This window comes from Mus caroli, chromosome 9 (genome assembly GCF_900094665.2).
Source record: "Mus caroli chromosome 9, CAROLI_EIJ_v1.1, whole genome shotgun sequence".
Taxonomy (NCBI): domain Eukaryota; kingdom Metazoa; phylum Chordata; class Mammalia; order Rodentia; family Muridae; genus Mus; species Mus caroli.
The window spans coordinates 106,461,225-106,476,718 of record NC_034578.1 but is presented as its reverse complement, the minus strand read 5'-3'; the positions used below and the strand labels follow the sequence as shown (position 1 = coordinate 106,476,718).

The following is a 15,494-nucleotide window of genomic DNA, read 5'->3' as shown; positions in this document are numbered from 1 at the left end:
AAAAAAAAAAAAAAAAAAGTTCGTTATTTAGTTTTTAAAAACCTAAAAAAGTATAGAAGTTTTTCCTTCAAAAATTATTTTTAAAAAACTGATAGGTGGGATTGGGGATTTAGCTCAGTGGTAGAGCACTTGCCTAGCAAGTGCCAAGGCCCTGAGTTTTGGTCCTCAGCTCTGAAGAAAAAAAAAAGAAAAAAATCGATAGGGCACTGGCTGACTTCTCAGACCACTCAGTTCTGACTGCAGCTTCCCCCTAGCCCCATCTCCTTTAAACAGCGGGCTGTGATTTTCCTCCCCTCCCCCCAAGCCAGTGATGCACGAGATGAGCAGATACCTTTGACTTCTCTTCGTTTTCTCTGTAAAACTCTGCCATCTGCTCCTCCTGCTCTTCAATGACATCCTTGAGGGTGTCCACCTGGTAGATCAGGTTGTTCTTCTCATTGTCTAGTTGTGCATTGGACACCATGGCTTTCTTGTATTTCTCTTCTACTTCAGACAAAGACTCCTAAATAACAAAAAAGCATCAGCTTGACATCTATGGCATGGTGGCTGCCCATGAGAGACACACAGCAGTGTGGCCTGGCACACACACGGAAGCATTCCACACAATGCAAGCAGGCTAGGCACTCCTCGTTCAGTAGCGTGCACATGTAACAGAGATGAGACGACACTAATGCCTCTCTGAGAAGTGGTCTCTTTGCATACCAAGAACACAACATCAAGCAGCAAAGAAAAAGTGTGCAGAAAACATTTGTTTTTAAGAAACAGAAAATGTACAACAAATAATATTTTCAAAAGTTTCTCTTGTAGTTTTTAACAAGCAAACGCCTGGTGTTCAAAATGCAGAAGTTTGAGAGAGCACCATCTCTGTCTTCACAACATACTAATCTGAATTTTCTGGGTTTCTGTTTTCAATATTTCCTCAGTGTGCATAATGTTAATGTAAATGGGATGGACACTCCTCCTAGCAATTATCCATCTTGGGGTCATTGTTAAATAAATACAAAAATCACTTAAGAGCTATTGCACAGTGTCTGAAATTTCACAAAGCTTTTACCTAAGATATTGCATAGATATTTTAAAACAGTAAGTAACTTGATAACTGCAATTGCCTTTGACTTATTAAAAGATAAAAAGAAAAACTCATTTAGAAAAGCAACTATTTTTGGAGATTTTTAAAAAATAATAATAATACAAATGTCTAACAAACCAAAATCAGTAAAACAGGCTTAGGACTCGGTAGTGAGAATTCTGGAATTTTGGTTTCTTTTAAAAGCACAGGAATATAATAAGAATATGTTTTCTTTTTAATCCCAGGTATGGGATATGTGACTACTTCAGACTGTCCACTGCACCTGACTATGATTTGCCTCCTGCTCTAGCAGGGGCATGATTTTTGTCAGCTGCAAGTGATTTCTACAATCGTGTGACATTTGGAATTCTGGGGACTTTTCAGAAGGTATATAAATGCTAGGGCCCCAAAAGGCAGTGTGGGTTGTTGGTTGGTTGCTGTGTTTGAGGTTTTTAAAGTAGTTGTGAACAAAAAATAAGGTAAAATAAATAAATATCCTGAGACCCTTAATCAGCAGAAAATAGTCTAATGATAATGTCTTCCCCTTTCAACTCTACTCTTTTCTCTCCTTTATCTAGTGTTAGGGGCTGAAAAGGGCAGAAGAAAGAACAACCCACAATGCAGCCAAAGATAGCTACAGAACTCAAGAAGTGTGAGAATTCTGGTTTCCTTAAAACTCAGTTCTGTGACTACTACATTTGTGTTTTAACCCCAGGTGTGGGCTATGGAGCTGCTTCAGTTTGTCCACAGCCGCTGGCTATAACTGTCTCCTGCTCTGGGAGAGGCATGGTTTTTGTCAGCAACATAGTTTAATTCTGGGGATTCTGGAGAGGATACAAATTCAGAACCCCAGAGGGTCTGTGGCAGCTGCTGCCCCGCCACCCCGGGATGCTGGTTCATCCTGCGGCTATGTTCACTATTGCAGGACTGCTGGATATTCTGACAGTGAAGACTGGACTTGCCCCTAGGAACTCAAAACCCTTAATGGACAGGAAGTAGTCTAAAGAGGTCTATGTCCTCCTTCTCCTCAAGCTTCTCTCTCTCCGTCTACAAAGTGTAGAGGGGTTGGAAGGGATTAGGGTGGAATAAAGGTTGGGAGGGAGGTAGAAGTGTAAGAACCTAATGAAGTAGTAAACAAATAAGTCAGCAAGAGCCCTAACATTTATAACCAGTTTTTCAACAAAGGTGTCCGCACAATCCAAAGGGGAAAGAATGAATGGTACTGGAACAACTCACTGTTTAAAGAACGAAGACGGATGCCAACAACACTCACAAAGATTAGCTCAAGATGAGCCAACCCTCTAAATGCGAAGCAAACAACATCAAAACTAAGGAAATACAGAAGTAAGTCTTTATGGCTGCGGGTGGGTAATGAAAAAGGAGACCCTTATTAAAAATTAAAACTTTACTCAGTGAATGGCAATTCACAGTTCTGATAACTGGCTTCAGCCCAGACCTAGAGAGTCAACAACAGGCTCAAAACTCAAAATGATGACTTCATGAGTAGGCAGATCCCAAAGAGGGTTTAATATGGATCTCCAAAGAATACAAGCTCAGCAGTGCTCCTCACTAGGGACTGCACACCAAACCACAAAATGTGGCCCAGCGTCCCATCTGCTAAGATAGGGAGAACCCATAACCAAGGCATAGGACCGAGGGCAAATGCTCAGTAGAAGAGACCCCCACCTCAATCCCTAGCCAGCCCTTCTCTCCTCAAAGAAGGAAGGATTAGGGAGGGTATGGTGAAACTGGGTCCCTTACACTGCTGACATAAGTTAAGTGCCTACTCTGGAAACAGTTGGCAGTTCCTCAGATGCCCAATGCTCTAACCAGCAATGCTTCACAAACCAGAACTAAATACAGGTATGATTCAAAATAGCATTGAAAACATTTAACTAAAAGCCTATTTTAAAATTTCTACTATAGGAAGGTCCAAATTCAATGATATCTATTCATATAATACCAAATTTCATCCAAGAGGCTGAGAAAAAAAAATCCTCATCATTTTAGGATGTAATTCCATGTTTAACAGAATCCAAGGAAGCTCAGAACTAAGACACATGGACAAGATACACAATGCAATAATAAGTCCATTTAAATTCTGTGCAACATGATTCCCTGTAAAAAGCATACAACAGACTTTAAAGTGGGGCTGAAGGGATGGCTCAGTGGTTAAGAGCACTTGCACTTCTTCCAAAGGATCCAAGTTTGATTTGTGGCACCTACTACAGACGGCTCACAACTATCTGTATCTCCAGCTCTAAGAAAGTGATGTCTTCTGGCCTCTGTGGGAAACCACCCACGTATACAAGCATAAAATATATTTTTAAGAAAGACTTTAAAGTGCCAAGGTGGAAAAATATTCTAATCTTACTAGCATAGTGATAGTCATTTTGAGTCAGTTTTATGAAAACACAAATTTTCAACCCTCTCCCAGATCCACTGATTCCCAAACTGGAGGTCGAGACTAGCACTTTATATTTTAAGCAACTCCAGGTGATTTTGATATACACCACATTTTGGAGCTACAGTGTAAATGTTTAAGCTTTGACTATGCCTAGATATTCCTCAAATAAGCATTCATAACTGATGCCAAATCCTCTCCTAGTACTTGAATTCAGCATCTTCATGATTTTAGTCTTAGTTCACAGTATAAAATGGACACTTAATACACTGATCAGTTTGTAGCTGACAAGACTCCTTCTCCTAGTCTGCTCAGTAGTTCTTTCTGGAATTGAAGAGATGACTGACTCCTAAAATGAAAACACAAGACTCAAGCAAGCACTTATGTCAGACAATTTATGCAATGACAGACACTTTACTCTTGTCCTCAACATCTCAGCTCCTACTTGAGTAAACACAACAAACCTATGTAGAGACTGAGGTAGTTCCCAGCACATGCTAAGGAACGGAGTCATCTTAACTGCATGTCACCAAAATCTCAAGTCCTAGTAAAAGCAATATGAACTCTCAGAGACTGGAAGAATGAAAGCTGCCCAGTTTGGGCTGGGCCCTTGGGGACGTGAAGCCTCAACTATGTCTTCATCTCTCAGAGCTGGGTTTGGTCTGGCTAAATGAAGATTTTGTTGGGCACACTGGTTGCTTACTGAAGCTAGTAACAGCTATGGTGCAAAGCTTCTGGTTGCCTAAGGGAAGTACCCAGCTGTGCCTCTCAACTTCCAAGAGGAAATTTCTGAAATCTAAACTTTTATAAGCATCAGTGTTTTTTCTGTCTTGCTTACCCAAAGTTTTTGTTTGTTTGTTTGTTTGTTTGTTTGTTTGTTTGTTATTTGAGACAGGTGTTCTTTCTGTGTTGCTCAGATTGGTTTTGGGCTCACAGGCCCAAGTCATCTTCCTGTTTCAGTACCTGGGGTTTCCAGTGTGTGCCTCTGAACCTGGTCCAAAAGTGTTTCTTTCCCCTCTCTTCTCTCTTTTCTCTCCCTCCCCCTTGACCTCAGTTTGTTTGTATTTGAGACAATGCTGGCCTTAAATTACTGATCCTCCTACCTCCACATCCCAAGAGCTGGGATTATAAGCATGAGGATATATGTGTACACACACACACACACACACACACATGTGAGAGCTGTTTTGATTATCAACATGACTACATCTGGAATTAACTAAAACCCAAGCGTCTGAGTACACCTGTAAGGGGTTTGTTTTTCTTGATTGGATCGTTTAAGGTTGGAAGACCCATCTTAAGTCTGGCCCACACCTTCTAGTGGCAGCCTCCATAAAGGTCACTGAAAGTGGACGCTTTGTGCTTGCCTGCTTGCCCTCAGTCTTCCTGGCAAGTTCAGTCCTTCACGGGCATTCCAGCCAACTTCTCTGGGGTTCCTGCATATACTGATGACCAACTAAGACATGCAGCCTCACAAACCTAACAACTACTGTGGCAGGATTTTCCCTGTCCAATTACATTAAAATAATATAAAATATTAATAATATTAAATAGTGCAGCAGGAGGCCCGTGACTGGACAGGGAAAAGGGAGGCGGAGCTAAGAGTTGCAGAGACAAAGAGCATGTCAGGAGAGAGAAGAAGCCAAGATGGAGGTGGACAGGAAGAAGGTCCTGTGCCTCTCAACTTGCAAGAGGAAATTTCTGAAATCTACAGTGTGGCTTTAAATAGCCACAGGTAGATATGATATCGTAAAGGATAGACTAATTGGGATAATTTGTCTAATCTAGGTGGGCAGGTTTTATCATTATCAATTGGTTCTGAAATTATTGTATTGGTATCTTGTGAATTGAGAATTTATTAATAAATCTGACTTGTTAATTATAAGCTTCTAGCGTTTTGTTTCTACCAGGTGGCTGGGTGGTGTGGTGGCTGACCGCAGGGTGGACTGTGGTTGTATGGAGCCAGCGTGGCAGCAAAGGGAACTTGGGAGCTCTGGCCCCCACCAGAGAGTTGATGGGTAGAGTAGCTGATGGAGCATGGGAACTTGGCAGTTCGTATTTAATACTTCTGGAAACAACTAGGGGGTTGAGGTGGGAGTGTGGGGAGGGATGTGCTGAGTCACCTTTCGCTGTGTGGCACGTGCTCAGTTACCTTTTGGAATGCCCTGCATTCACTCTTACAGATACTTGCTGGTGTCTGACTTAAAAAACAAGCAAACAAACAAACAAAACCACTTTAGTTTCTTCATCATATCCAGCTTGAACTTAATACTGAAACATGGAGGGCGTGGGCATAATCAGATGCTATTTCCAACCAAATGTCTCCCTGACACATTTACAGAGGCAAGTCTAGACATCTTTGTTGGGAATAGATAAAAGTTATACAACTTGCCCTCCAAATTATTATTTTTTTTAAGATTAGATCCCTTAACATTTTTAAGTTACATTTATTACTGCCTATATGGCATGGCACACAGGTGGAGGGCAGAGGGCAGCCTGCAGGTGTCAGGTCACTTCTACCATGTGTGTTTCAGGGATCGAACACAGGACGTCAGGCCTGGCGGCAAGCTACTTTACCCACTGAGACATCTTGCCAGATCCAAATTCATTAAGACACTGAACACATGTCATCCTTCTTAACTTACATACAGGCAAGAAAAGAATCAGTATGCAGGCTCCAGGCCCCTTCTTCTCAAAGGGGCAGAACAGTGCTTCCTCCTTCCACTTTAACCAGAATGGACTTGGTGACAGAATCAGGCAATGTTTTCATTGTGCTGGGAAGAATTTCAAGGTCCAGTCCTTAATAAAAATATCTTTAGAATATTTGTAAGTGTTTGTCTCATGTTGTATGACTAAGACCTAAATATTTGACAAGTAGTAAAAATTGAGTGTGTCAGCTCCAGGCCAAAACAGGATGACCATAAGCTTAAGACCAGACTGGGCTACATAGAGTCCCTGTCTCAAAACAACAAAAAAGTACAAGCTACATTATCTTCTGCTCAGAATACCTTCCCCAAACCCACAATAACCTTGAAACATCAGCCGGATCGCAAGCTTCCCTTGACTGTGCTTGGCAGGTTAAGCACATGCTTGAAGGACAAACACTGTTAGTAAAGCTATGAGCAGTGGGACCACCATCACCAACACTTCTGCAACAGAGCATGCATGGGCTGCAGCAGGAGCCCTGTACCTTCAGTTCCTTAAGGCCCTGCATGTACCGCCCTTCTACATCATGAATCTGGTCCTTCAGGTCATAGATGTCCTGCAGGACACAGGAAGGAACCATCGCACAAATATAGCTCAAAACTCAGAAGAGTCACATGAAGACACAACTTAGTTCATCTAAAACTAGAGAAATTAAATATAAAAATACAAACATTCAACACTTTCAAACCACCACAAGAGGCAGGTTCTTCTGATGACAGCAGAGCTGGAGAAACTGTCTAGTCTCAGTACTGTCTTGGCACTGAATGTTTTTTAAGATGGCATAGAAAACAGAAGCCAGAATATAAATATATATTTTAAGATGTGTATTAATTCTAACATTTTTAAATTTTATAAATCATAAATATTTTAGTACAATACTTCATTTGCAACTAATAAACTACATAGTAAATTTATTGGAAGCAAATTTTACTCTTCATGCATAAGTTTCAAAAGCCATAATCCAGTATAATCCAGTTCATACTCAACATACTTGGTCACTTTTAAATAACACAGGTACTAAGCACATTAATTGGGAGAAAGAGAGGCACGTTATGCACACTGAGGACACTTTTCAATGAGAGATTCTGTCCTGAGGACACATCCAAGTGGTGACAAGAGCATCTGCTCCAAAGGTTTCCATAAAAGTTCTTAAATAGGCCAATTTTAAAAGGGAAAATACTATGTCTTGTGTCCAACCACATCATGTAACGTTAAGGTGGGCTCTGAGTACAACAGTGGCACAGAATGGATGGTTGGAGAACATCTTGTTCTGTGCTTTCCCTGCCTATCTCATTCCCTTCGGATAGGTGTGCTAGTCTTGTACTCACTGATTCATTAAACAACCACTTTGCTAGGGGGCCAGCCCATCAGAAGTCAGGTACTAGGACCTAAAACCACCTCTTTCTCAGAGGCTATTATTTCAAGGGAAAAAAACTACACAAATGCCAAAAACTATACAGGAGCTGCCTAAGTCCAAGGCTGGAATAGCTTGTCTCAGTGTCCTTCTGTCCCATGAGAATGAAGCCCCTAAAGGCAAGCTTTTTCCTTATGCAAACTCTGTGTCCTCAGCACACACGCCTGGCCAGTAGTAACAGCTCAAAGAACTCCACTGGCCTGGTCAACTCTCCTCCCTGCTACTGTTCTAGAACTCCTCGTTTTCTGCTGTCTTGCAATTTCACAAACCAGGCACCTGCCCCAGTACACATCCAACCTCTTCTGCTACTCGGCAGTAGGAAAGCACGGCCACAGGTACAGCCTCCAGGTAGCCGACTCCCCCATACACACACACACACACACACACACACACACACACACACACACACTGCTGTCAGCTGCTGTCAGCTTTTGCTCAGCTTCCCTTTCCACCTGCTCAAGCCAACTCAGAGAAATACAAGCAACCTCACCTTTACAAAAAAGAAAACTAAAGGAAAAAAGGCAGCTATCCGATACTCCCATCTCCTGACTTACTGCCCACCCTAATCTTAGTATTACAAAGTAACTTCAGGGCCAATCTTACATTTTCTCCCCTGAAAGTCATCAACTGTCCACTTCACCCTCACCATTCAAGCCCTGGGTGATACTCTCCCTCAGGACTGTGGCTAGAGTTAAGAGTTACTTTTAAGAATGCAAACCAGGGACTGGAGAGATGGCTAAGTGGTTGAGAGCACTGACTGTTCCTCCAGAGGTCCTGAGTTCAATCCCCAGCAACCACATGGTGGCTCACAATCATCTATGCCCTCTTCTGGTGTGTCACACTCATATTTATTAAATAGATAGATAGATAGATAGATATCTTAAAAAGAATTCAATTCAAATCATACTGCTCTCCTATGCAATACAGGAGTTGGGATTTGTACCCCCACCTACATACTGCCTTCCCCCCCCTCCCCCCACTCTCCTGCTTTCTTTCACCAGCAAATCCTCCTTCCTTATCCTCTGGCAAGTATCCTGTACCAATAACCTTAAAGTTCTCTGAACTCATTCAAGAGAGACTCTCCTCCACCTTCTATGCTTTATTCACTTTTATTCTTCCTTCAGTCTTAGCTTGGCGCTTGCTTCTCTGAAAAGCCTTTGCTCTCTTTTCCTGGTCTTTGCAATGCCTTTCTAAACTAATTACCCTGCTCTTCGTGCCACTGCTTACTATTAGCTGCTTCAACTGACGCACATCAGTCTGTCCTTTCAAAGAACAGTGATCTCCTGAAGACCAGGTTACAACTGGCTGTCTACAGGTCCACTGCCAAGTGTTCAAAAACTGTGACTGAGTGAGCGAGCGAGCAAGTGAGTGAGTGAGAGAGTGAGTGAGTGAGCAAATGAATGTAACTGTTCTCACAAGTCTTGATCCACTCTTCAGATAACAGATTCAGCAAATAAGACATTCAAAAATAATCGTTTGGTACATTCTCATCTTTGAAATAAAAGGGTTAATAAATATGGAGACTCAACTGATGGATTAAGTAAACTTCCCACTAGCTCAAGTATTTCTGTTATCCAAATATTATACTTTTATTACTATGAAATACTGAGAACCTGTATTCAAGTATCTAATATGATAATGGCTCAAAAGGCTAAAAATTCCTTCTACATAACCTGTTCTTTGTAAATTCAAATATTTTCCACTCAAAACATGGCAAGGTCATTCTTAAAAGAAAACTTTCATATGGATCACATAACTGTTTGGCACTAGCAGAACCCATTGCAATGGCATCAAACCTTCAGAAGAGAGAACTGAAGAAAGAATAATCTAATCCACTCCTCTCAGCTCTGAAACATCCAGGTAAGGTTTCTGAGCTCTGATGCCCATGTCTTTACAGAAACCCTACTTTGTTCCTCGTAAGTCACATGAAATGTTAAAAGCTCCACGGACTACCAAAACACCAAAGCTGCTTTGCATAGGCAGGCAGACTGTGCTTACCCGCAGTTCACTTAATGAGGTGTCTGGGTCTATTAAGCTGCTGGTGTCCCCACTACCCCGTCTGGATGAGTTCCCACTTAGAGGCGTTGTAGCCGAGGCAGAATTTCGAGATGAAGGCTGAAAAAGGAAAAAGAAATGGCACTTGTGAGCTGTGTCTTCAGATGTTTGCTGTGAAGATGAAGCAAGGGGCAGAGCAGTGGGGCAATAAAGAGCCTTGGATGAACATTCTAATAATGCAGTCAATAGGGACCAATTGCAACCCATGCTGGTCTCAAACACGGGTGAGCTGTCAGGCTAACAGCCGTTTCAGAACTAATGTCTTATTAGTGCTTCCCTACCTTGGTTCCTAACACTGCTTAAGCATCTCACCTTTGCTAAGAAAGATGAACTATTTTTGGCTAAAAGCAAGAACATGCATTTAGACTGCTCTTCCCAAAGCCACACTGTTGACTAATAAACAGAAGAAAACTGTCCTATCTAGAAAACTTGTGGAGAGCCCTGTGAAAGCACTTGAAATGTGGCTGATTCCAGTGAGATATAAGTAGAAAATGTGTACCAGACTTTGAAGGCTTTCTGCAGAAAAAACTGTGGACAAAATGCACCAGTCATGTTGGTGCAGTGTCATTGGCTGCTGCAATAACTAAGGCCAGGCTACATACAAAGACCCTAACTCAAATATCACAAAACAAAACATTTATGTTGATGCTATATTGAAATATATTGCTTGACTATTGAGTTGAATATTATTTAAATTGATTGTTTTTTCTAGAGTGTGGCTGAAAAAAATTAAAATCACATAGACTTATAATTCTGCTTTGCATTATAAAATTTAACACAACATTTTCCTGACTTCCTAAAAATATGTTTTAAAGCTGGATGGTGGTGGCATATGACTTTAATCCCAGCACTTGAGAGGCAGAGGCAGGCTGATCTCCGTGAATTTGAGGCCAGCCTGGTCGACAGAGCAAGTTCCTAACAGAGAAATCCTGTCTCAAAAAAACAAAAGAACAACCAACAAAAGATGTTTATGAAAAAGAACCTTTACTGCAGAGGCACTCCTCCACAAGGAAGCTATCCTAGTTTCCTTATAGAAGTGATTTAGCTATAAGAAGAAAAATCAAAAGGATGAGTTTGTTGGTCTATTCCTAGATGCTTGGTTTTCGTGTCTAATGGCTTCTCAATGTCAGTTTCAGAGACTGCAAACCAAAGCCACAGCCAAGAGCTTTAGGATGACGGCCAGTGAAATAAACGCACTCTTCTCTCCATGTAGGACTTTCACATGATCTAAGGCTGCAGGAATTTCGAGGGGTCAAGGACAGGAAATAGACGAAGGGAAGAACCACTCTGTCAGCCAATTGTGCTGAACAGAGTGAAAGAGTCACAGGAAGCATGGGGCTGACCCCGAGAGCTCCATCCATCAAGAACTTTATACTCACTCTTGTGTAATTTTCAGCATACTGTTTGTCAGATTTTTCATCCAACTAGAAAAAAAAATAGAGATAAAAATCAAGAAGACGCTCAGCATTGTTGACTTGTTTTGGGGGGAGAGGAGCAAACTCAATGGCGCATTCTAAGTTCAGTGATGTGTGGAACCAAAGTAAACACATTAAAACTAGAATAAAAGCTATGACAAAGCATCAAGAACTTTTAGTCCACATCCTAAAGAAGATCAGCAAAAATCAAGCAGCATAGATTCGAAATTTTAGATTGTTTAGACAGATTTTTTTTCATGGTATTTAAAATACATTAGAGAAAACTACATACAAACCTCATTGTGAACACTGCAAACGTCAATACAAAATGTAAGCATTATTAAGATACAGAATAATGCATAAAACTATTTAATGACAAAAAGGATTATAAAACCTTTTTCTTTTTACACAGCAAACTCAAAGAATACAAGGGTAGAAAAATTGGCCTTTCTCCACACCAAGCCCTGCTCTACAAAGGGCAATCACCCCAAGCCTCTCAAAATCTTAACAACGTCACAGCCACATTCTTGAGCTCCTTCCCCCCACTTCTCTTTCCTTCATAGAATGTCTGATTCCCACACTATTACACTCATCTGCTTATTTGTTGTCTGATCGCTGTCATGCAAGCCTTGTGTCTACATAGACTGTCTGTACTTCAAGAACATGGACCAGCAACTAGTGTGTAAGGACTCAGAAACACTACACCCACCTGTCCTCACAAGACTTTCTTGTTTTAATAGCTTCACTGTGGCAAGTCACCTCAACATGTGACATGCCTGTCAGACTAACCTGTCTCTGGCCTCCCAGACCTGCTGCAAGAAGGGAAGTCCTTATAGACCTACTCCAAAAGTCTAACTTAGCTAAGGGAAAAAATTCAGAGGATCTGAACATGATTCATGAACTACAGCATACACATTTGTTTGCATATACTATTAACCACACTGAAAAGGTAACATCAACTTTAAACAAAAATAAAATATCCCTAGCCCTGAACTGTGAGGTCAACCTTCTCAGCCCATCTAGGTAGGGACTTGGAAACTTTCTCCAGCTGATGACTAAAACACCATTCTGTTCGCTTTTGCTCAATGACTTGACTCCAATGTCCTCGCATTTGAAAGGTTTTAGAGTGTTTTCTATTACCCAGTTGTCATGTTTGACAAAGACCTTTTACTCAGTTAGTACTCTGTTAGTGATGCAAATGCTGGGGCTTGATGTATTTTTGGGTCCTTTCTTGCTGTAATATTTTCAAAAGGAAATCATTTTAATTTATTTAGATTTATTTAAAAATAACATCAAATGTCACACAATAAGCAAGTGATGACAGCTGGACTCTCAATATTGCCAGTGTCTGCTCTATATGAAGACATTCCCTCTCAATCTGCTCTGGTGAAAAGCACTGAACAATGGCTAATATCATTCAAAGTCAAGAAGGGTATCTTTATAAACTGCCTTATTTTTCTAACTCATTTCTGCTATTATTTCATTAATGAGAAAAGAAATATTCAAAATTAAAATAGTCTAGTCCATCTGAAATCCTTCTTCATATTACCTTTCTTATAAACATGACCCCCAAACTCACCCACTTTTACCAGAGCATCACTGTGGAATAGCCTACATCTCAGAGGCTGCATCACTGTGGAATAGCGTACATACAGAGGCTGCATCACTGGAGCACCACAACACTGACTATAGTGCTCACTGTATTCTGACAAACTCAGTGTCACAACCCAAACTGATTATCAGCCAAACCTGAGGAATCGTTAAGCCAGCACACAGCAGCCATGCTTGGCTGCAGTGGCTCAGCCAGAGACTCTGTCAGGCTCCCTTCCGAGGCTCACGCTGTCTATGAAAGGGGACTGCAATGACAAGCAGTGTTTACAGTGAAGGCTGAAAGGACCTGCCAAACTCTGACATGGGTTTCAAATGCAGTAAAATTTAATCATGCTCAAGGTATAAAAATAAGTAAAATGCTTACAGTGTGGTTTGTTAAATGTACTCACTGAATCACAATCACCCATTAACTTCTAATAAATGTCCTTCATTTGAAATACTTTGGGAAAAAAGTGTTTCAAATTTAGGATTTATTTTTCAATTGTGGAAATAATTTTATCTCTTGGAGAGATGGTACCCAAATCTAAACATAGAATACACCTGTATTTCATACTTTATATATAACAGTTAAAGTTAATTTTATATATTATTTTTAGTGTAACTGAACTGACGGCAACCCAGCTTATAGAACACGTTAATATTCAACAGCCTTTATATTTTAGAACAAAATGGATTTTTTTTTTTTTTTAGTTTTTCTACTAAGAATACTCAACCTAAAAATAAGGTTATCTAAAAGTTGTTTAAATGTAAAACATAAAAAACACAGAAAGTGGATCTGATTCCATAACCATAGAAGGAAAGTAAACAATGACTTTAATAATTTCCTGAAATAATCCTGGCAAAGGATCTCCTTCAAAAGCAGATGCAATGAATAAGTCAGCACATTTTACTCTTTTTATTTTCCTTTATTCTAGCCTGACCCACAGAACAAGACAAGAGGTTACAACATATGAACCCTGTAGTTTTGTAGAACTGGCTGGCACCTTTTCCATACAGTGTGCCCACACACAGCAGCTGGAAAACATCTTTCAAAGGCAAAGCTGGGGCCAGTGAAGAATGGACCGATATGAATCCCCTTTCATCTGCTTCAGTGAGGTGAACGGAAGCAGAAGCTCTTAGAGAGAGCTGCTTGTTTAGAGGACATCATCAGAAGGCAAAAGTAACTGTGTTTTATAGGCACTGAAAATGCAAAATGCAATGGCCTCAGTCTGTAAAAGAACAAGAATACTTGGAAAGCCCCATACTAGACAAGCTTTTGCTTATATTAGTTATTTAATTAAAAGAGTCAGGAAGAGACAAATTGTAAAGCTCTTCATTTCTACATAATCACTAAAGCAAATTGCCAAGAACTGAATATACAGGGGATAGAACCACTAATTCAGGTATCATAAATAGTGAGATTGGCAGAAATGAAGCTATGGAGAGAGCAGGTACATAGAGTAAATTCAATCATATTTGTAGGGGAAAAGCAGGAGCTAGTGGACCAATGGCACAGCTCGCTCACCAGGTAGGCACTCACCACTCACCATCATGACCTGGGTTCACTCCACAGGACTATGTGAAAGGAGAACAACTCCTGTGAGCTGTCCTCTGACCCACACACGTGCTCCATGCCAATGTCACACCAACACACATACACAAAATAAATTAAAATCTTAATATGAAAATGAGGTTACCAAGCAGGTTAATAAAATGGACAACATCTCAGAGAATAACTGAGAAACCACCTTTTAATTTCATATGTGGACAAAATCCTTGGTTCAATCCACAGCAAGATGAGACTGCTGTACAGCCAGATTTAAGAAGTAGGAATGTGGAATAATTAGGACTGCAATTAAAATAATTGAAATTATTTTTAGGATTAAAATAGTTCAGGAATAGCTACTTCATACCATAAGTGAAGTGCTAATAAAACCCAATCTTTGCATTTCCAGAACAACTGCCACCTCTCATCCCCTCCACAGGGCTGGGGCTGAGGCCCTGGAGAGATGAGCTCAGAAGACAGGTCACAATGTACCTAACCGCTATGTACCCAGTGTTGCCATGGACACTCTGCCTCTATGCAGTCCCCACAGCTGGGAACCACTAGGAAGGGTGCCATAGAGTCCATTTTAAAACATAAAATCAGTGGCATTTTACTAAGAAACATTTTATTATTCAGCTTTTAAAGTCTAACTATCACTTTATTGCTTTATCAAAACCAAAAAGGGGGCAAGAAGTGAACCAGAAGCGTCTGAACATGGGCTAGGCATGAGGGGGTGTTAGGAAAGCACGTATTTCCTTAGGGATGAATGGTTAGGTGTGCATGCCAAACTGATTATTAGGAAATGACATGGTGTAAATGGATTGGCTCTGGAATAATTCAGAAAAAAGAATAGTGAAAAATATCCCAAACACAATAAGCATTGATACTGGGACTCACCGAAAATGCTTAGGAGCTGTGGGGGGATGCCACAGGGTAAGAGGAAAAGTATTTTTAAACACACTTTAACAAACATATCCCAAAATACTTATATTTCATGTTATGTGCACAAGTAAATGTCTAAGGAGTTAATTCGATTCCTAACTTTAAAAATAACTACTATAGAGCCGGGTGTGGTGGCACACCTTTAATCCCAGCACTCGGGAGGTAGAGGCAGGAGGATTTCTGAGTTCGAGGCTAGCCTGGTCTACAGAGTGGGTTCCAGGACAGCCAGGGCGATACAGAGAAACCCTGTCTCGAATGCAAATCAAAACAACCCTGAGATTCCACCTCACACCAGTCAGAATGGCTAAGATCAAAAATTCAGGTGACAGCAGATGCTGGTGAGGATGTGGAGA

General features: G+C 40.8%; 1 protein-coding gene across 13 annotated transcripts in view; it reads right to left on the bottom strand.

Annotated features, from left to right (window-relative positions):
- Window positions 1-15,494, bottom strand: part of Lrrfip2 (LRR binding FLII interacting protein 2) — a 107,228-nt gene that overhangs the window by 24,789 nt on the left and 66,945 nt on the right. For 7 of the 13 annotated variants that reach the window (XM_029481644.1, XM_029481649.1, XM_029481647.1 and 4 more), the window contains 4 exons: window positions 11,028-11,072; window positions 9,592-9,708; window positions 6,664-6,735; window positions 332-502 (listed from right to left, as the gene is read on the bottom strand). In XM_029481644.1, the coding sequence (XP_029337504.1) occupies window positions 332-502; window positions 6,664-6,735; window positions 9,592-9,708; window positions 11,028-11,072 (405 nt within the window). The remainder of the gene's footprint in view (window positions 1-331; window positions 503-6,663; window positions 6,736-9,591; window positions 9,709-11,027; window positions 11,073-15,494) is intronic. The other 6 variants (XM_029481646.1, XM_029481651.1, XM_029481650.1 and 3 more) reach the window with 1 other exon arrangement.